This window comes from Passer domesticus, chromosome 12 (genome assembly GCF_036417665.1).
Source record: "Passer domesticus isolate bPasDom1 chromosome 12, bPasDom1.hap1, whole genome shotgun sequence".
NCBI lineage: Eukaryota > Metazoa > Chordata > Aves > Passeriformes > Passeridae > Passer > Passer domesticus.
This window is the reverse complement of record NC_087485.1, coordinates 13428057-13441748: the sequence shown is the minus strand read 5'-3', so window position 1 is coordinate 13441748 and position 13692 is coordinate 13428057. Positions and strand designations below refer to the sequence as shown.

The 13692-nt window shown below is 43.4% G+C and overlaps 1 protein-coding gene across 17 annotated transcripts in view; it reads right to left on the bottom strand.

Moving 5' to 3' along the window:
- Positions 1-13692, bottom strand: part of MYLK3 (myosin light chain kinase 3) — a 44082-nt gene that overhangs the window by 6239 nt on the left and 24151 nt on the right. For 10 of the 17 annotated variants that reach the window (XM_064386468.1, XM_064386469.1, XM_064386470.1 and 7 more), the window contains 9 exons: positions 10577-10642; positions 9538-9628; positions 7856-8288; positions 5235-5788; positions 3966-4071; positions 2812-2905; positions 2418-2527; positions 1631-1772; positions 822-892 (listed from right to left, as the gene is read on the bottom strand). In XM_064386468.1, the coding sequence (XP_064242538.1) occupies positions 822-892; positions 1631-1772; positions 2418-2527; positions 2812-2905; positions 3966-4071; positions 5235-5788; positions 7856-8288; positions 9538-9628; positions 10577-10642 (1667 nt within the window). Of the gene's footprint in view, positions 1-821; positions 893-1630; positions 1773-2417; positions 2528-2811; positions 2906-3965; positions 4072-5234; positions 5789-7855; positions 8289-9537; positions 9629-10576; positions 11121-12667; positions 13646-13692 lie in introns of those variants that run through there. The other 7 variants (XM_064386479.1, XM_064386480.1, XM_064386481.1 and 4 more) reach the window with 3 other exon arrangements.

Genomic DNA, 13692 nt, shown 5'->3' with positions numbered 1-13692 from the left:
ACTGCAGCACTGCTTGGAAATCTCTCCTGGATGATCTTGTTGCAAAACTGCCCTTCCAATGTAAAAACCAAAGAAACAAAACCCCAAACTCAATGTATTTTTTTTTTGTTTCCATAAAATACTTGTGAAAGAAAGTCCTTGAACAGACACTTATATACAAGCACATAAATATAAATAAATAAGCATGAATGTACCAGCTTGTAGCTGAAAAAAAATCTCAAAGTATTTAGAAAATAATTAGAGAAATATTATTATCCTTACTGCCATAATAGTAGAAATAATTCCTCTTTATTCTAGGGCAATTGACCTATGCTCTCACTGCCTTTCTTTAAACTCATGCAAGCAAAATAAAAGAATTGAGAAAAGTCCCTATTTTTGAGGGTTTCCTGTTTCACATGGGGTGGCTCAAACGTGCTTTTTTTTTTTTCTTTTTTTTTCCTTCAATCAACTTAACTACTTAAAGAGTTTAGCAGATAATTTCTACAATTAGAACCTGCACCATGAAACCCTGCAGTCAAGAAGTCTCTGGGAGCTTTCACAGAGTCCCTAGAGTAAAAGCTCTACATGGGGAATAATTTTGAGATAATTAGAACAGTAGTAAAGCTTTATCCAAGAGAAATGTTATTTGAAAAAGTAATTAGATAATTAATGCACACAGCAGAAAACTCATGCCTGCAAAAGCATAATGCTTAGCTCACTCACACAGAATTATTACAGAGCCATCAAAACACAACCCCCCACCAAAGAACTACCAGAAACATGTCAGAGGTTTGTGAGTTTGGTCTTGTTTTTTAAAATAATCCACAACTGAACTTCCTTACCTCCTTGCTAATCCAAAGTCAATAATTTTAATCTGGTTTCCTGTGTGATTTACACATAGGATGTTTTCAGGCTACAAAAAGAGAAGAGGGTATTTTGAGTTAAATGTTTGAGAGAGATATCTAGAAAAAGATAGTATAAAATTCCCTCCATACAAAAACAGAAAAATCAGATCAAATGCACCCAATTTTTTTTTTTTCCCAGTGAGAATGTTTTTCAAGGTGGGGATGGGGGGGTGATGGGGTCCAGCTGCAGAACTGTCTGTGAGCCAGCCTGGTTTAATGTAATTTGTGTAAGGTGCTCTATAAACAGGCAGGAAAAAAACAGTTTGTATTTCTGTTTAAAAATATCCATTATAAAGGGACCATTAGGAAAACTTTGCAATTTTGCTGCAGGTTGGTTCCAGGCAGTAAAAGGTACAAACAATAGATGATTGAGCAGGTATTTGTACACTGCTAAAAAAGTGTAGGGGAAATAGAGAGAAGACTGGGGGCATTCCCAGCCAAGGAGGTTTTGGGTGGGGTGTTTTTACCCATCATAAAAGGGAATTGTTTAATGCTACAGAGAATGAAAAGCTTCTGATTGAAGAAAGGCAAAAGCCCAGAATCCTGATGATTCCAAGCAAGCTACTGAAATAGGAACATAGACATAGGGAAAAAGTAATCAATCTCTACAGCTCCATTCACTGCAGCAATTAATTCTATTCCTTTATGACATGAGTCCATGAAATGAGAAATTACCCCTCAGTAATCAGAGACTCTGTGGTGCCTAAAGCAGCACCACTAAAGCACAGAGAGCACAACCAACCGACCTTCAGGTCTAAGTGGAGAATGTAATGCTGGTGCAAGTAGTGGACTCCTTCACAAATCTGTTTGGTGAACAGGATGGCATCCAGCTCTGTCAGATGGTAATTTTCATCTGTGATCCGGTCAAACAATTCCCCACCATCAAGGCTAAAATGTTCACACATTTAGCATTAGAAAAGCATTAAAAACCCTAAAATGTTGCATTAGCCCAAATTATCTCCAGGTTGGCAATTAGGCTCTGTAATTGAGGGTCCTAACAAATCACCCACTACAAAGTGTATCAGCAGCCTCATTGACTTCAAGAGACTTAATTCTCTAGAAATTAAGTATCAGTCTAAAGTCAAGAATGGCAAAGTTGGCACTAGTATTTGGGGGGATACATGTCAAACCCAAACCCACATGACCTGGTGATCCTATGGGACCTGGAGAACCTACAGGGAGTACTAAAGTGTCTGTTATTCACTCATCTTACTAGTCATGGGAAAATAAGCCTTCAACCTACAAAATTTACTAAATGGAACTTCTCAGACTGAAAGCTGTTTCACATGAGCTGACAACTGAACTTAATTCTGCACAGAAGAGAAAATTACTCAGAGATAAAGCTCTGACAAGCTTTTAACCTGAAGAAATTACCTTTAAAACATTGTTTTTTCCTTCTGAAAGTGAGATCAACTCTCTCTTAGGCTGAGAAACCACTCACTTCTTCACAGCTCAGAATTATCATTCCCTATTTGCTTTAATGACCTGAGAAAACCCAGATATCTGACAATTCCTGAGATCATTTAAACTTACTATTCCATTATCAAAGTGATATTATTTTTGGCTTCAAAAGCATCATAAAGCTGGATCAGATTCACGTGATTTAACTGGTTCATGATGTTAATTTCATTTTTTACTTCCTCCTGAAAAAAATAACAAAGTAACAAAAAATGAGCAAAATATACTCCTTAAATTTCAACATACCAAATAGAACTACTTATAAAGTCCAACAACAGCTACAGCACAGATCTCAAAAGGATTGGGGGTTTAATCAAGAATACAGGAGATGATGAAGAGTCACAGCAAGCCCAAGATTTTGCAGTATTTGATGGTACCAAGGATGAGCTGCCCCTCATGGGGCAGCTTGGGGCAGTGGTGCTGGCCCTGGCAGGGAGGGCAGGGCCAGAGCTCCCAGCAGTGGGGTTACCTTCTCTTTGGCTCCTTTCACTTTTATGATTTTGGCTGCCAGGTTGAGCCCCGTCGATATTTCCGTGCACTTGTGGACTTGCCCAAAACGCCCCCTGTGGATGCCAAGGAAAAGATGATGGGAAAGAAAGATGATGGGAAAGATGATGGGAAAGCAGCTCAGCACAGAAACCTCTCCTGGAACTATTCTTATCAAGAGCAAAAATAGCGCAGTACAAAGTGAACGGAGTCGGGTGGCCAGCAGCATGGAGCTCCTCTTTCTCTCAGCTTATGAAGGATTAGGTTTATCTTTCCAGCCAGTTGTTCAGTGCTTACATTAAAATATTAAGCCCCGTTGGTCCTGCTGAGCTATGATGGCCTGGCCATGCTCTGGCCCCCTTCTGTAACTGGACCCCCTCGCTGTCCTTCAGGGATATGTTAGTGGGTCTATTAACAAGGATATTTCTGTCCTGATCCCAGAATTTTTAAATGACCATAAGACCAGTAACTGTAGCCACTCCACAGCCTGCATTTCTGGCATGCTGTAAATTCTCCCCCATGTCACGCAGAAATGTTAATGCCCCTTGGGAGGATTCCTAAACACCATCTTCCCTGCTCTTGCATCACATTGCTTACACTTATTAAGCCATATTTGTATGTGGATCAATGTGTAAATCAAGCCTTCTTGTCACATAAGTAAGGATACAAGAATACAAAAGCTGAAGCAGCTGCAGACTTCCTATGAGTGAAAACCAAACATAAGGTCAAAATAATTATAACTCTTCCTTCATTTTCTTTAATGTGCAACTCAGCACAGAAAAAAAAATTTTTTGGAAGCTGCCTGACCTAATGGGCTTTGTTGACTTTTCAAATGCTCTGAATCTGTCTGCCTTAAGGGTACAGGAACACTGAGGCCAGGATTATTAAAACAAATGAAAAGAAGTCACCAGGATGGCAGTGAGGCACCTGAAAACGGGGCTGGGGCAGAAACCAGCCATCTAAGGGACACCCTTGATGTAGGAGCAGCTGTGATCACCCAAAGGGCTCCAGGACAAACCCACCCCTGTGGCAGCTTGTGTGTCCCTCACACACAGGCTGGGGCAGCTGCAGGGTTCAGGACAGGCACAGGACAGGCACAGGACAGGCACAGGACAGGCACAGGACAGGCACACTTACCCCCCCAGCACCTCGTGCCGGCACACCGAGTAGCTCGAGGTCACCTCCGCTTGCCTGACGCTCACCATGCGGTGCTCGAACGGCGCTGGGGGAGAGGGGCTGTCATCTGCAGGGGAGACAGGCTGCTCACTGCCACCATCTCTGACATCGTCCCTGCCCTTCCCACCTCCTCACACGGTGCATTTCACCCCACAGCATGTGAGGGGCTCTCGCTGCTAAAGCCCTTTTACAGCCCCAGAACTGAGATCGGCGTCCCACCTCCTGAACCTCCACTCTGTTTTTTTAACCCACTGGACACCTTTAGGAGACCAACATTGTAGTTTATGCATTAACAGAAAGGGCCACCAGAAAATATTACCTGAAAGTTTGAAAAAAATTACACTTATATTTTAATTGTTGTGTGACAGCCAGAAAAACCAGCAAAAATACATAGCACTGAGGAGTAAGGACAGTGGTTGATAAAATCATAGGGATCCTCTTAGCAGCAATAATTTTGCAGAGATTTTCCAAATTAAAGCTGCATTTATTAGCATTACAACTACTAAGTTTAGTCTGTTTGTGGTAAGCTAAATTAGTTAACTGTGATCACTTAATGTCCAAGGTTTTCTAAGGTTTTTCATTAAACCTAATTTTTATGTCCCCCATTGAAAGCAATTTTATAATTAATCTCCAGGTATCTCAGGCTGCAATTTAACATGTATTCAACTCATCTCCAGGCCCTGCTCAGAATGCCAGAGCAGTCAGGTCATCTGCCCATGTCTGTACACTCTGGAACATACACACACATGTGCTGCCAGGAGAGAGCATTCCCTGAGACAAAGCAACCAAGAGTTCCCTCAGGAACCAAGAGATCCACGGCCAACAACATAACAGGCCACAACAGGAAACATTTCCTGCAGTGCTCTTCTGTGCTCTGGATCTCCATGGTTGCTGAAGTGTGCTTGGTTTGCACCCTCTATCTGAAGGAACAAATGCTTCGTCTAAAGAAAACGGATTTTTTCAAAATTCTTGTACTTCTCATCACACATACACTTCATGCTATTTTATTTTAATTTTTTTCCCAAAACACACTTTAAAACAAAAACTACTATTAAAAGAATCTGTGAATTGTTATTCACACAGTAAAATTTATCCAATGGAAAAAGGCCTTGAAGTGTAAGACATGGGTGTTCTACTGAGCACTGCTCCTGCTCTTGTTGTCTACACAACAGGCAGGAATGGCACAAATCTTTAATGTACAAGTTTCAAGAGTAACTGTGAGCAACTTACCAATGATTTCTCCTTGAGTGGGAAGAGCTCTGCCAGCTGCCAGAGACTTGGTCTTCTCTGGTGCCTCTCCTGTACACTGCTGAGCACTGTGTTTGCTTCCCCCTGCAGTCTCAGCTTCCCTCCTCTCAGACTTTGTATCTGCTGGGGATTTTTCTGCTTTTGCTGTTTCTTGATGGATTTTCACTTTCACCCCTGCATCTTTCACAGGCTCCTTTGCAGAGGTATTTTGTGAGGTTATGGGCTCACATTTTAATTCTGATTTCTCTTCAGCTTTTTCACCTGGTTTGGGTTTGCTCAGGAAGGGCTTTTGCTTCCCTGTTTGAGATGAAAGTTCATTTTGCTTACTGTCCCCTTTAACTTCTGAATCTGGCTTGGAGCTGATGTTTTTAGGACTCTGTTGAAGTTTTATTTTGTCAGGCAGCTGTTTGACTCCTTTCAAGTCTGCTGGTGTGGATTTCACTTTGGAACTTTTACCTCTGCTGTCACTTACATTTCCCTCCTTGGCCATCTCAATCTTTTCTTTCATGTCAGTCATGTGTACACTGATGGATATCCTGCAGAGCAAACAGGAGACATTTCATATTGATGCAGGTGGCCAGCCTGGTTTCTGTAACTTTGTGGGGGGAAGAAAAATCTGTTTCCAAACCCATACATTTCTATACTGTACTAATTTGTAACTGTACCAATCTTGCTGGGAACAACCCACAAACAGTAAGGGGAGAGCACCCAAAATCATGCTGGCTCTTTCTCTGTGTCCTCCTCTCTCTACATGTCTGCCCTTCTGCTGAACAAAATGTCTCACCCTGCAAAGAGTTAATCCCACATTTGAAAACTTACCCACTTTTTGCAATTATTACAGTTGGTCTAATAAAGCACCACTCATCTGGGCAGAGAGAGGATAGTGATTGCCTTCACAAATTACAGGCTGATTAGCTGAATGGCTGGCTGCTCATAGGGCTCTACACATCTGATGGTTTGTGTCCTCTTCCAGCTGGCTGACCTGCACACTCAGCCATCTGTGTTTGGGTCTTCTGATGGGCTAGCATTCTTTCCACAGCTTTCTCTTAAAAATCTAACTTTGATAAACTCTCTCACTCCAGCAATACTATTTTCCTTGGCATTTTAACCACTGGAAAAGTCTAATGGTTTTTTTCCCTCTTGTGTTGCCTAAAAAGAATACAGATTAGAACAAATTCTCTGTGTTCCTAAACTCCATCAAAGACATTTGAGTGATAATGTTTGAGTCAACTCTTACAGCTCCAACTGTCATGAGCAGTCTGATGTTACTGAGGCTGAATTGAAACTTGTGAAGTTGTAAAGTAGTTTTTCTACAATGGCAAATGAAGACAGCTTCTGATGTCTGGGAGAGAACATAGCTCATTTTCACAGAGGTAATCGCCTCTTTCAACAACCTCATTACAAAAGATGTTACAAAAGAAGGTGTTTCTGCTTTCTTAAAACACGAGTCTGAAATGTCTCATTCTCTGCAGCTCTAACACCCTGGTGCTGTGCTGTGGGTCTGTGCTGCTCTGGTGGGAGCTGTGAGAGCAGCTGGAGGCAGCTCTGAGCAAACACTTCCTCTGCTATCCAGACAGGCCTGGGCTCAGTGGGACTCTCGGGCACTTCTCCAAGCTGGGGAACACAATGTTCCTCTGATGCCTCTGTGTGGGCTCACAAACTTCATTAAAGTTGCATCCATTTTAGAGAGGCATTTACCACCCTCATGTGACTTCACACTCCAAGCCATGACAATGCCTGGGCAGCAGCTGCCCCTGGGGCTTACTCCAGCTTCTGCCTTCCACTTACCTGCTGGCCTCCCTCATCCCCAAACCAAACCTGGGGCTCAGACAACAAAATGTACCCATGAAAAATGGTGAAATTCCCCACCCAAAGTCATACATCCATTTGTGGGTGTGTATGGATGAGTGTCTGTCACCCCCACACACACATATAAACCACTTTACAGCCACCCACCCAGACAGAGAAGGCATTGGCAGTTAAATCTGCCACAGAAGTTCCATTTGTTCAGGTTTAGTTGGGAGGTGTCTTTTGGTTGTGGAGTTTTGGTGGGTTTTTTTTTGTGTGGGCTTTTTAAATTTTAAACAAAAGGAATTAAAATAAAATCCTAGATAAATAATCCAAAGGAAAATGGACTATGAAACACCTATATGAGGAAAATACCAGCCTGGTGGAGATTAAAAAAATGAACAATCTTTAGTTGACTAAAACACTGAAAAAAACTGAGAACAAACACAAATTCTTTGGTTTTGTGTTACACTAATAAATATCTCAAATTCCTTTCACCCCCACAGAAACCAAGGAGCTGGGAGGGAGTGAGTGGTTTGAGTGAGTGGTTTATAAGCACCTGAGCTCCTCTGTGGTGGTCACCTTTGTGTGTCAGCACACAGAAGTGCTGACACCTCAAACCTCTGTCCCACCTGAGCCCTGGGCTGCACAGGATTTACACAGAGCCCCTGAGCCCTCTGCCTGAACCCTTGCAAGGTCTCCTCCTATCCCACCACGCAGGAGCTGCCTCCTTTAATGGCCTGGCTTTCCTTTTCTCCCTTGTGAGCCACGGAAAGGCTTCAGGTCCCACAGACAGTGACCAGCAAGGCCCTTACCTGGTGTGTGTCACTTCACAGCCCGTGTCGGATATGGCCCGGGATGTGGAGGGCACGGCTTCCCGGGATGCTGCTGCTGCAGCTTTGTTTTCATTCTTCCCAGGTTTCTGATGAACAAGCTGCCTGTGGCCCTCAGCAAGGCCCGGGGCTCTGTCCACGTGCTGTGCTTTAGCAGGAGCATTTTGGTTGCCTGCATGATCTTGATGTACAAAGGGAAGACCGTTGTGTTGAGTCACAGCTTTGACACCGATGTCCTTTTGCTGTGGACAGCTCGTAGAGCTCTGTGTTTTGCCAGCACCTTCTGCCCCTTGCTGCTGTGCTGTCCTGTCTTTAAGCTGGGGTTTGGAGTCAGCTTTGTGGGCTACAGCACTGGAAGTGTTCACCTTCTCACATGCTCCCTTGTTTTCATCCAGCTTTTTCACGCTTTTTGTCTCTGAATAAAAGACTCTATTAATAAACTATCCTTGGGAAAAGTCAAACAGAGGAGGAATACAGCAACACACCTCACAAAATAACCCACAGAGTTACACCTGAAAAGATAGCAAAAATTCCCCAGAAGGTTTAAAACCCTTACACCATCAGGCTCGAGATACTACTGATGCCTATGGCTTAAAACCAGAGATTCACCTGCTCTGGTGCCTTTCCAGCAGTGCCACAGATTGGACTTGGATTCCTTAAAGCAAAAAAAAAAAACCTGCAAGGCTCAAGCTCATCCTATCTAAAATGTGAAATCACTTTGTGGGCAAATATAACAGGTAGTTTAAGGTACTGCAGATCCTGCAGGCCCCCCCTGATCCACACCCTTCTCCCCAGTCAGGGGGGTAGGGACACACCCAGCAGGACTCCAAGGGACACTGAGGCACAGGACAGAGCCCACTCGCAGTTTGCACAAAAGGATTAAAAGGTTCTTCATCACCTTCCCACGACAATGCTGTGATTATTAACACTCAGCATGCCCAGCAACCAAGGTTTGCTCACAGCTCTGTGTAGCTTTTGGGTCAGAATTGTGACCATTGCTTTGTTTTTGTCCCTTCCAAAGCGATGAAGCTAAAAAGGGGGCTGCCCATAAGGCAAAGGATTCACTGACAATTTGTGAAGACAGCAGCATGACAGGGCCTGCTCAACATCACGTTCACCCCTGCTGCAGCTGCACAGGCACTGACAGTGCATGCAACAGGGCAGTGCCCTGACAGATGCACCCTAAATAGGAACCTGGCCCTGGCACACCAGTGAAACTTGCTGATCAAAAAAAGATACTCCAGTGTCAACACATCCCTTTTTCAGAGAGGGGGAAGAGGGAGGGCTGCTTCAGAGGTATTAATGGAAAAGAACTTATTGGGTTTGCTATGTGACGGGGCCACTATCTTCACAGTTTCTCCAAACAAGCTCTGCTCTCTGAATTCAGCTCACTGAAACCCAATTCAAAAAGCCCAGCTCTTCAGCTATACAAAAGTGCTCCTTTTAATTTCTATATCTTCTAGCTTTTTGTGGTGCTTGATCCTGGGGATAAATCATCGTGTGAAGGTGGTGAGAACAATTCTATTCTCCCAGTACTGAGGGGCAAAGTTACTCAGTTACATCTGAGTAATTCAGGTAGTGGGAAATAGCAGGCTATTAATTTCCAGTTTGTCTGCTGCACATTCTAGAGTCAAAGCTTGCAGCATGCCTGGAGTGATACATACCTTCCAGAGGCTTCTTGCTTTCAGTCTGGGTTCCTCTGTTACTAAGCACATGCTTAGGTTTTGCACCACTCTCCTCAGACTTATCTTTGGCCTAAAAATGACAGGGGAACACAGAAATTACAGTTACAGCCAAGAGTGTCTATTTCCCACTAGGTTCCTGCAACTATGTAGGCATTCAGACTCTGAAAAATGGACAGTTACACCTCTTCTGAATTATTAGTCAGTGCTGTGTTTACTTCCTTCTCCCAGTCTCTCCCTGCCTTTGCAGGCAGGCATCCTTTTAAAACAACATAACAGATTAAAACATTAGCTTACTGCTTTCCAAAATTTTCACTGCCAGGGTTTTTGCCTCCTGTCATTTTTACTCACATTGATTAAAAAGTGTGACATGTGAAACATGAGACAGTAGGAAAAGAAATGATGCTGTATTTCTTTTGGCTGGTGACAGAATGAAAAGTAATGTTCCTGCATATATTTGTCAAAACATATTTGTCTCAAGGTACCCAAAAATTCATTATTTGAGCTGATAAGAGGTGATATCAAAAAAGAACCACTAGTTTTAGATCAACTCTTGTGTATGTACTTGACATTTCACATGTCACCTTTAGAATGATTAAAAACAGAAGCAGTTTTATCTTCAAGCAGTGTTTTTCCCCCAATTAATTTGAGAGGAGGGATATTTTGTAACAGTACCACAAAAGACTTCACACAGCAATACATGTGAAATCAAATTACAACTGACTTCTGTGTAGCAAAAAGCATTACACAAAATTAGGGAAAGGCATAATATTTCCTGTGGTTGACATACAGTTAAAAATCTAGTGATGATCTAGCATCCTATCCTGATCTGTACAAGCAAATAAGCAACACAAAGTGTTTCTGCAGGTAACTGATTACAGCTGCACATCAGCCCTTCACCTGTTAGTAAAAGCAGTTAAGGACTTCATGCACCAACCCTACAGACTGAACAGAGCCTCCCCACCTCCCCATTGCAAAAAACCAAAACACCCACAAAGTAAAAGTAGGAAAAAATCATTACCCTTTTTATTACAGCTCTAATCAAACCTGCAACAATGACCAGGGTGAACATTATTCTGGCACAATCCTACATGCAAAGAAAGCCTTGGGTAAGTGACAGTTTAATGCTGGTGCGTTCTTTTTTCTGGTTTTTAAGTAAGAAGTTAGAGGTTTGGAACCTAGGAAGCTCAATTCATAGTCTTTGTTGACTCCAACCCCACAAAACTCCTTCCATAAGCATTCCCAAGGCATGCCTGGAATGCTGTCACAAACAGCTTCACCCAGAAATGCAAACAGGACCTCCCCACTCCCAGCCCAGCCCGTGATAAGCACAGCCCTGGTACAAACAGCAAAGGCTGGAAAACAGGAACAAGCAGGCAGCAAGTTCTTTTTGTGTGCTCCCCCTGCAACTGCGCAGCTCTTTGGACATGTCTGTGCTGCTGTCACAGAGCAGGCTGCAGAATCCAGAGCCAAGTTAGCACATGGCTCAGCACAAGGTAATTGTTCACCTGCGCTCTGCCCCACGCTCCCAGCCAGGTCACGTACACACACAGCCTCACTAACTCCAGCCTGGTTCAGATATCACCCAGCAGCCTGTGATCAAAGCACAGACTTAAGGTTTTATAACTGACCTCACACTCCACTTTCAAAAAGTGTTCATGACCAGAAACAAAAAAGGAGGACAATGATGGTCATACTGCAAAACTGGAGTTTGCCATTAAGTGCTCGCCCACTACACCCCAAGGCACAGGTTAGAGCCTGGCATACAGACCTCCACCCCTCCCAGGCCACCAGGCTGTCACCAGCAGCTCATTCCATCTCAATCTCTACCTGCCTATCCACAAAATGAAGCAAAGGACAGTATCTGTCTCCAGGCATTTTGCAGTGACTGCAATAACACAGCTCTGCCCAAAACACATCAGACTTTCCCATTTCTCCAAAAACCCGTAGAACTGAAGGTGGAACTGAGCTTTATCTCTATACAGATTTAAGGTTGATAACTAATGCATGATTTATTGTTCTCAACACTAATGGAAGCACTTTGTAAATTCTTCTGTCTCCTAACAGGCCAGCTCACTTGTCAGCCTCTGGCATTCAAAAAGGAGACCAGGAGAGCACTGAAAGCTTGGAAAGGTACATTGCCATCAAGCACTGCCCTGTTCTTCTAATGGGTCAGATGTACCTCCCCATCAAAGGATTTTACAGCTTTGGTGAAAAATATTTGCATCAGATACCAATGGACATTGTCATTTGAGCTAAATTCTCCTTACTGTAATCACATCTCCACACAGATGGAGATTTGGAATGCATAAACATATTCCAGTCTTGCAGTTTTTCTCTCTTTGTTCCCATGGTGGGATAGAAGCCACAGTGAAAAATGGAAACTCCCATTACCTAGAACTAATTCCAGATGCCTGTAACTGTTAAAAAACAAGGCTGATCTATTTTAAAACACCATATAAACTAATTACTGGTCTTGCCTGTCCCTCACCCACTGTCCTCAATAATTAAGAAATGCTTGGGAACTGATGTCTGGGAACTTGCAAACACAAGACTACTTGATTTCAGGAGTGAATGATGTCAATGGAGTTGATGAAGTCACAGCTGCACTACAAAAATGTAGCTAAAGACAACTAAGATGTCTAAGGAGGTGTAAATCTGCTCAGTAACATGACCATAAGTCAGCACAGGTCTCAGGAACTGGTGCTGTGTCCACAATTTGTGAACGAACAAGGAAATAGAAGCTTCTCTCAAAAAACCCCAAAAGCTTCTAGTATGTTACTCCTACTTTTCACTGGGGCCTCAATTCAGTCACTGAATTGGGTGACATTGCTGAGCTTTGAGCACTGGTAGAAGCTGAATTTTCCTTTCCAGTAGCAATCTCCTTCTCACAGCCATTCCAGGACTGCCCAGCACCCTTCAGGAACCTCCGACACTGTTTTGAGCCTGCTCCCTGCCTTAAGAGCCTTGCAATTCAAAGGTCCCAGCAGTAACCTGTACCAGCAGTACAGAAAGGAAAACTCGAATTAAACATCATGCAAGAGATTGACAGGAGAGCCTAAAGCCCTTCTATGTCATAAAGTGAAATGAAGAACAGTAAAACTAAACCAACCTCAAGAGGGATTTCCAGCAGACTCCCCTTCTTCCAGGGCACAATGCCTTTGAGAATGAAATCCACTACTTTAGAATTTTTTAATACTTCTCCCACAAATGTAATAACTTTATCCAGGGTATCAACCCTTTTCTCTATCTTTGCCAGCCTCTCCTTATGCTTGGAGGCATCTAGCTGGGCAGCTTTCATCAAATTCAACACTTCTGAGCACATGCTCTGGACATCGGCGTGGGCAGCGCTGTCCGGTTCCTCCGGGCCTTGCTGCACTGCATCTGTGCCATCAGGAGCTGCTGGGGACACTGGGAGCCTCTTAATGCCACCTCCCACATCAGCAATGCCTCTGTCCACTCGCTGCAGTTTGCCTGTCAGGTCTTCTTGGAAATGCAGCAGTTTGTCCATCTTTTCATTCAGGAGATACAGTTTTTTGTCCACCGTACTTAAACTGGTCACTTTTGCAGGCTGAAGCCTTGTCAGGGCGTTTCCCTGTGCCAGGTCCAAGCTCCCCGCAGACATTGTGTCCAGACAGCAGGAAGTCAGACAGATGAGGCTGCCTTTGCATTAATCATAAATTAGAAAATGAGGCTCTGAAAGTTCATCTTCTTCAGCTATTCCTACACCAGACGAGCTCACTTACTGGAGTCGCTGGAGCATATCGTGAGATAGCTACTGCACAAAAGATTTATTTCTGTGTTATCTGTTTCTTACTGTGTGCTTTCAATGATGGAGGCAATTTGGCACCAGACTATGTTTTCTTGTGCCTCCTTGACGTCACAAAACCATTTAAAATTCTTTCTCGAGTGGCTGTTGATAGGCAAGCATCTTAACAATGGCCAATGCCTGCGCAGGCCTCTGGAGGGAGGGGGATTGTTTTCATGACCAGTTTTAGTTCTGTGATAATGAAAAGGTGCTAGAACATTTCCCTTCATTAAACAGGGAAAAAAAATAGAAGTAAACTGGCTGGTCTTGTGCTGAAGCTTGGAAGAACTCAGCTGTGTAGCACGGATGCAGAACACCCAGCAGAGACA